The 7,392-nt window shown below is 35.2% G+C and overlaps 1 protein-coding gene across 1 annotated transcript; it reads left to right on the forward strand.

Moving 5' to 3' along the window:
- Positions 1 to 77: 77 nt before the first annotated feature.
- Positions 78 to 6,874, forward strand: LOC145607664 (autophagy-related protein 3-like). Its single transcript, XM_081663259.1, has 10 exons — positions 78 to 389; positions 1,639 to 1,709; positions 1,987 to 2,103; positions 2,189 to 2,355; positions 2,904 to 2,989; positions 3,907 to 3,958; positions 4,250 to 4,315; positions 5,398 to 5,525; positions 5,994 to 6,093; positions 6,542 to 6,874. The coding sequence occupies exons 1-9, from the start codon at positions 229 to 231 to the stop codon at positions 6,085 to 6,087; spliced, it is 942 nt and encodes a 313-aa protein (XP_081519385.1). The 5' UTR covers positions 78 to 228; the 3' UTR covers positions 6,088 to 6,093; positions 6,542 to 6,874.
- Positions 6,875 to 7,392: the final 518 nt, after the last annotated feature.

Raw genomic sequence — 7,392 nt, forward strand, 5'->3', positions numbered from 1 at the left:
TTAACAGGAAGATTGGCACTTCTGGTTGGGTTAAGGTACAAGTCATAAATTCATAATACAACTCATTTAAGGGGATATATGTTGAAATAAATAAAGAAAGAAAAATAAAAACAAAAAAGGAAGACGGAAAGGGTGCTTGATTGAAACACAGTTTCTGCAAATCAATCAACCAATCATTCTCTCTCCTTCCATAGCTGCTACAAACAAGAAGAAGAAGATTTGGAGAAGATGGTATTATCTCAGAAGATTCACGAAGCATTCAAAGGCACAGTCGAGCGAATTACTGGGCCCCGCACTGTTTCCGCTTTCAAAGAGAAAGGTGTTCTCAGTGTCTTCGAATTCATCCGTGCCGGCGATAATCTCGTCTCCAAATGCCCTACTTGGTCTTGGTATTTTTTTTATATTTTAATTTCATTTTTATTTCATCTTGTTGACTTCAATTTAATTTTACAAATATATTTTCATTTACGATTATTTCTGGGTTTAATTCTTAAGGACTAGTATACTTTTTGGAAATTGGGGATGTAATTGTTAACTTTTTCTGCTTAATTACCTAATTACTTAATTGGGGGTGCTGATAGATTAAGTGATAAAGAGGGATTTGATTGGTTTACTTTGGGTGATCAATTGGTGATGGATGATGCTTATAGTTTAACTCTTTTACAAAGTATGTGTTTTGAAATTTGTTCATTTGGAGGAATTGAAGAGTAAGGATGTTTATATTTTAGGGGAAACGTTGGAAATAATGATTTTTGTAGCGCGGTCATCATGGGTAAATGAACTTCGTTTAGAGATACAATTGGCAATGACACTTTGTTTGGATAAGAGGGAATGGGGGAGAGAGAAGGGAATACGTTCCCTTGTTCGGGCAAGGGTTGGGGGAGGGAAAAGGGAGGGCCTTGTCTTTAATAATAAAAAAAAAAACACCCCTCTAGAGGAGAGACTTGTAGCTGATATATATTTATGGTGTGTTTGGATAGAAACTTGAAAGGAAAGGGAGTGAAGAGGAAGGGCAAGAAGGGGAAGGGAATGCGGAAGAAATTTAATTCCATTGTTTGGATGATGGAGAAGAGGGAGGGAAATCTAAGAACAGGGCCATATGTGTTGGAATAACAGGAGATAGGAGTAGTGGGGAAGACGAGAGGGAAACTATTAAGGGGTGGACAAAGATGCATGGGAAAGGAGGTGAGAGAAAGTAATGAAAGAGTAGATGCAGAATTTTATGATGTTACCATTTTCTTTCCAAATCTTTACAACATTGAAGTGATTACTTTCTTAAATATCAAAGAACACAATTTCCTTTCATCCCCTTCATTTCTTTTCCGTCACCCTATTATTGTACTATCTAACGATGGAAAATTCCTCCCTTCGTTTCTTTTATCCCCAACTCCTTCAACCCAAACACACTGTTAGGAAATCGAGGGAAGGGGGGTAGGGAGGGGAGTGGAGAGTTCCACCCCCTCTCCTTTTCTTTTCCTCTCTCTTTCCTTTTTTTCACTCCCCTTCCATTCCCTTTTGTCCTGCTATTTAAACAAATTATGAATGATTACTGTTGTAACCTTTTCCTGAGACGATTGTGAGCTTTCAATCTGAATACTTACTTAGAAACTGTTGTAATTTCTGCAATGATTTGGACAGGGAATCAGGTGAACCCAGCAAGAGGAAGCATTACTTGCCACCTGAAAAACAATTTTTAATAACGCGAAATGGTGAGGCCTGCTCTTTATATCCCTTCTCATTACTCTGCATGCTTTAGATTTGTCAATGTATACAATATGCTTTGAAAGTTTTGTTAATAGACATTTTGTAATCTTTTCCGCTGAGCCTGCATTTGAACATCTTTTTGTTACTTTCTTTGAAATGGCACCTGTTTGTAACTGGAGTATGGCTGGGGACTATTGATTTCTAGCTTTATCTGTAGTTTGTTACATTATCTTGTTTACTTCAATTAAGACGGGACTATAAATTTTATGTATTCCTTAACAGTTCCTTGTCTTCGTCGGGCTGCATCTGTGGAGGAAGAATATGAAGCTGCTGGGGGGGAAATTCTGCTTGATGATGAAGATAATGATGGTTGGTTAGCTACTCATGGAAGACCAAAAGGTTTGTTATCAATCTGGATACATTTAAGTTGTTGTAATGTTTATTTTGAACTCAATGTATGTAATGTATGCTGTACCTTCTGCAGAACCTAAGCCCGATGAGGAGGAAAACTTGCCCTCAATGGAGTCATTAGAAATCACAGAAAACAAACCTATACAGTCTATATCTTCATACTTTGGAGGTGAAGAGGACGATGATATTCCTGAGATGACAGAGTATGAAGGACAAGATAATGTCATTGAAGCAGATCCAGTAAGTTTATACTACTGTACTGCAGTAATGCATAGTAATAAATATATTGTAATTTATAAGTTGGATTGGGATAGTTTATAGTGATGTGTACTTTACAAGCTGCTCTTTGGCACAAGGTAGATATTTTTTTAATGCCATATTTCTATAAGGAATATACCTTTGTGAGGAGAGTGTGGGAGCTTCAAGTAAGAGAATGTGGGTCCTGCCTATGCCATGTACCTGTAATCTGCTAAGTTTGGTGTAGAACACACTCACACAGTGGTTTAGATGTTCTGTTTTACTCTAACCTGCAACTTGATATGCTTTGATTTCACACAAAATTGAATATCACTGTGCTATATAAGTGACTCCTCTTGCTCAGCATAGCAGGGCTTTCTTCTTGCTATTTTAATTTTTTGATGGATTCCTCTAATTCCCTTTCTGCCACAACAATATTCGATTGGGTTTGATTTCAATAATAACTGCTGAATGCAACTCTCTGGGCCAATGAAATTAAAGTTGTTGAAGATTTTCTTAATTTTTTTTTTTTATTATAATTTTTATTTCAGGCTACACTTCAGACCACATATCTAGTTGCTGAAGAACCTGATGAAGAAAATATACTACGAACTCGTACATACGATGTCAGCATTACGTAAGATGCAATCTTTACTAGTAGCTGTTCATTTGATAATTTATGATTAGTTAGCTGCAACAATTTGAAAGCATCAGTAAGTAAAGTTTACTTGATGATTCATTGATGTTGTAAAATGATGATCACCAACTTTTACACAAAGAAAGGGAAAGTTGGGTAGAAGGGTTTTGCAGTGCTACCGGCCTGATTTTGGTTTCTTGTGAGAGAAGCAAGCAGAAATCCTAGTTTTAATTATTTAATGATTTGAAGGTTGTGTGATCTTTTGGTTTGTAAATCGTGTGACTCATAGTCCACACCGTTAAAAAATTGATTCTGGGGAAATTGCTTTGATGCATGTGAGCTTGTGAGTCTGTGACGGATACATATGAAACAAGCATAAAGTACAATCATTAGAAAGTTGCTTAGTTTTGTGTGCAAAAAATTTAACAGTCGAGTTAGTATGCTTTTTAAACTCATGGGACATCATCAGCTTTATATTTTAGATTTGGGGTCATTTACGGTTTACCAATGGCAGATTGATTTTCTCCAATGCATTAGCCTGGATCCCGGGGAAATGGTGTATTTTTCTTGGTAGTGGACCTTTCTGTCTGAATGCTTTCAATATAGAAAAGATCCTAAATTAAAGAATTGGAACGTAGGTAACTGTTGGGCATGTGTTGGCTTATCTATAGGTTTCCTGCTTTCTTATGTATGACCTTGGAACTCTCAATATTGCATTTGCATGTTTGTTAATGTAAAAATGTGGGCAGTGTTCTTTTTGTGTACATATGTGATATTGCGTATTTTACATGTAGTTTATTCTAATTGCAATGTGATGTAAGTTCATGTAAAGATGAACTTTTTTGTTTCATTTCTTGCTGTAATTCTTGCCATATTTTTTCTCCTGCAATTCTCAAGGATTTTGTATGATTCCTCAGGTATGACAAGTATTATCAAACTCCTCGTGTATGGCTAACTGGATATGATGAGGTCAGTCAACTGTCTTGTTATCTTTTGTATACTGTTGGTAAATATCCTGCTATCGCATATATTAGGCTTTACAATTACCTAATTACTTGTTGAAAGACAAGCCACATATCACATCAGTTCAAATTACATGTCTGAGAATAGAACGTATGACTTTGAATGAATTTAATCTTTGAAGCGTACCACGGAAGGAGATTGAGTTCCATAGTGTTATTCTGTATTCTATAAAGATGGTCTACACTCTTTCTAGTGCATGCTTTACTCACTCAGATGCATTTTTTCATTTTGATACAGTCAAGGATGCTTTTGCAACCAGAGCTTGTGCTTGAAGATGTTAGTCAAGACCATGCTCACAAAACGGTTAGATAATGATTTTTTCAATGACGGCAATCAGCTTTCTCTCTTAGCCTTTCTTTTCAGTGCTTAATTGATATTTAAGCCTTATGTTTCTGCTTTCTGATGACAATCATCTGAAATTTTTTATTATGATATGCTATGTATTATTTGTGCTCCTTGGATTGTGCTTGGCTGATAGCATCTCTCTCTCTCTCTCTCTCTCTAGCGCGGTAGCTCCATGTAAGATTAGTACACTAACCATAGTGTTGCTTATATGATGTGGGATTAGTTCTTTTAATCAGATAAAGGCTCAAATAAGTAAAATAATAGCAAATTGATCAATGATTAAATTAGCCTACCGGTACAACTTGAAGCCTGATACTAATTATGAATTTATGAGCCAACAGAAAAATTGGGTAGTAATTACCTTTTGAATTAAAGAGCTCTTATTTTAAAAATAAATACTTCAGTGACTTCAAATGCTTTCAATGCAATTTTTTTATTTATTTTATTTATTATTATTATTATTATTTTTTTATCAAGTAGGATCTTGATTTTGCCTGCGTACAAAAATAACATCATCAACTAATTTCAGATTTCTTCACTGAAATTTTTAATAGTAATATCATTGTGGTAAGCTTCTTCTTATGAATCATCCAACAGCAAAAATATCTTATTGTGGTTCATGGGACACGGACCCTTCTTTCCATTCAATGTAGAATTAATTGAATTTGTTCAAGCAGAGAAGTAAAACAAAGCATAATGCTTCATGTATAGATTTGAGCGGGGCAGAGGGTTATACTGTTATAGGATTAATGCAGGAGATTTTTTTTTTTTTTTTTAGCTATTTATAACGGTTTTTTAGTGCTAGCTTTGGAATGCAGAAACAAAGGTCAAAACCCCTTTTTTTTTTTTTCTTTTTTCTTTTTGAGGCGCCTAAACTCTATTGCTATTTGCTAGAGATTGTTTATTATTTTGAATATTCTTTGAAGGTTTTAACTTTTCCGTTGATATATGTATCAAATGAGTTGAGGTGCACCCAATATTCTGATACGATCATTTGATTATATTCTGCACTGGCCTTACAGTTTCATTTTTGACTACAGGTGACTATAGAAGATCATCCTCATTTACCTGGAAAGCATGCTTCTGTGCATCCATGCAAACATGGTGCAGTGATGAAGAAAATTATTGATGTTTTGATGTCACGTGGGGTTGAGCCAGAAGTTGACAAGTAGTTCCCTTTTCTTGTATAAAATTTCACGCTCTTTAGCTGTTTAAAGCAACACATGTTCTGACCTGATTTCTTTCTGGCTGAGTTTGACGAAAATCGATAGGCTTGACCATATATGTGCTTGTTTTATATTTGTTTTTATCTTGCAATTGCAGCTAATTTTTTTTCTATCTTATCTTAGCACAATATGATTTGAAAAATGTTGATGATTAGTCAGCTAATTGTTTATCTTATCATAAATGATCCCAATGTAATAATTTAGGGCTTTTAGTGATATGCTAACTTGATGGTTACTAGAATTCTTATACACTATTATTTGAATTGATTTATATAATTCTAATATGGTTTCTGCATGCTCCTCTCATCTTTTCCCCTTCCCAGGCGTTTTACTAGGTGTCATGTGTTCATGTTTTCTGCAATGTATTTTAGCTATCTAAAAATTTTATTGGCCTCTTCTGATTTGTGTAGGTACCTCTTCTTATTCTTAAAATTTATGGCATCAGTAATTCCTACAATTGAATATGATTACACCATGGATTTCGACATGGGAAGCAGCAGTTGATCACAGGTGAATGAAACAAATGATTCACCTGCATTTTCAACATTCAAAATTCGACTTTTTTCTAGATGCAAGAGAAAATTTAATTTTTATATCTTGTTAGGGGAGGCACCTTCTATGTACATTGAGATAAATTAGAAGCTATAAGCAAGAACAAATGAACTGTAATCACAGTCGTTTGATGTTGCTGTATTTTGTTAGAATTATATACTTTTGAAGCTGACAAGGCACATTTTGCTTAACTAGAGGTCACAATAAATACATACTAGATATTTTGATTCATGGCCGTTATGTTGAGTTGAATCAATTAGAGCTGAGTTAATATCTGAAATTGATAGGTTATCTATTTGGCCTTTGATTATTCAGTCATTGCCTGTCTATGATTTTGGCCAATAATATTACTAAAACTTTGCTATTTTGGACTGGTTTTGCTAATGTGTTTACTCCTGTGTTTCAGGTTACTGGAGACTAGCATTAATTTTTAACTTTTATATAAAAAGCTACTGAAGGTTACAAGATCAAAGAAATCTGTGTTTCACGAGTAAATTCCGTTCTCATCCATCCGTAGAAATATAGCGGGGGTGAGGTTGGGGAAACCCCTGCGCTTCTGTACATTACTACATCAGTGCTATAATAATGCTCTTAAATCTGAGTTTGCTATTGTTGGGTATTACTTCTTGTACAGTTTTATGTAGTCTATCAGAGATTTCATGTGCTACTAGTAAACTGGAATGACTTGTGTCGGGTGTTCATTATTCATTTTAGAGTTCTGAAACATGTTCTGCTTTTCTGTTTAGTTTGTACAGTGATTTTTAATAGCAATAACTTGCTGATAATGTCGTTGAAGATTGCAGATAAAGTGGATTTACCATCACTTTCTGAATAATGAGTTGTTTAATCCCCTTTCTTAAGCTGATCATATGACATTTATGTTGTTACTTGTGATAAACTTTTCGGATACCCTTACCCCTACTATTGTAACTACTACCACCTAGACCCCTACATACCATGGTGGCCATGGCGCCATCAACTGGAGCCGAACTAGTGTCTTGCATGCCATGGCGGCCCTATCCCCTAGTCCCCTACTGTCTAACCCTTATTGTCGCAACCCTTACTGTCCTCACCCCTACTATCCTTACGCTTACTGTTGTAACCCCTACAAGTCTACAAGTGTTACCCCTATTGTGATTATTGAAAAAACTCATGTCTCCATGTAGTTTTGCTTCTTTCCAATGTGAGCGGAGTGTAAATGGAAAATAGAACAATAAATTTGAAAAACAAAAGAAGACATTATTATTATATATGACA

Source organism: Chenopodium album, chromosome 23 (assembly GCF_948465745.1).
Source record: "Chenopodium album chromosome 23, dcCheAlbu1.1, whole genome shotgun sequence".
NCBI lineage: Eukaryota > Viridiplantae > Streptophyta > Magnoliopsida > Caryophyllales > Amaranthaceae > Chenopodium > Chenopodium album.

Excerpts from the sequence above, each read along its gene's own strand:
- LOC145607664 (XM_081663259.1), top strand. The coding sequence starts at position 229 with ATGGTATTATCTCAGAAGATTCACGAAGCATTCAAAGGCACAGTCGAG. Across the intron at positions 390-1,638 it reads AAATGCCCTACTTGGTCTTG|GGAATCAGGTGAACCCAGCA; the intron begins GTATTTTTTTTA and ends TGATTTGGACAG. Across the intron at positions 3,959-4,249 it reads GGCTAACTGGATATGATGAG|TCAAGGATGCTTTTGCAACC; the intron begins GTCAGTCAACTG and ends ATTTTGATACAG.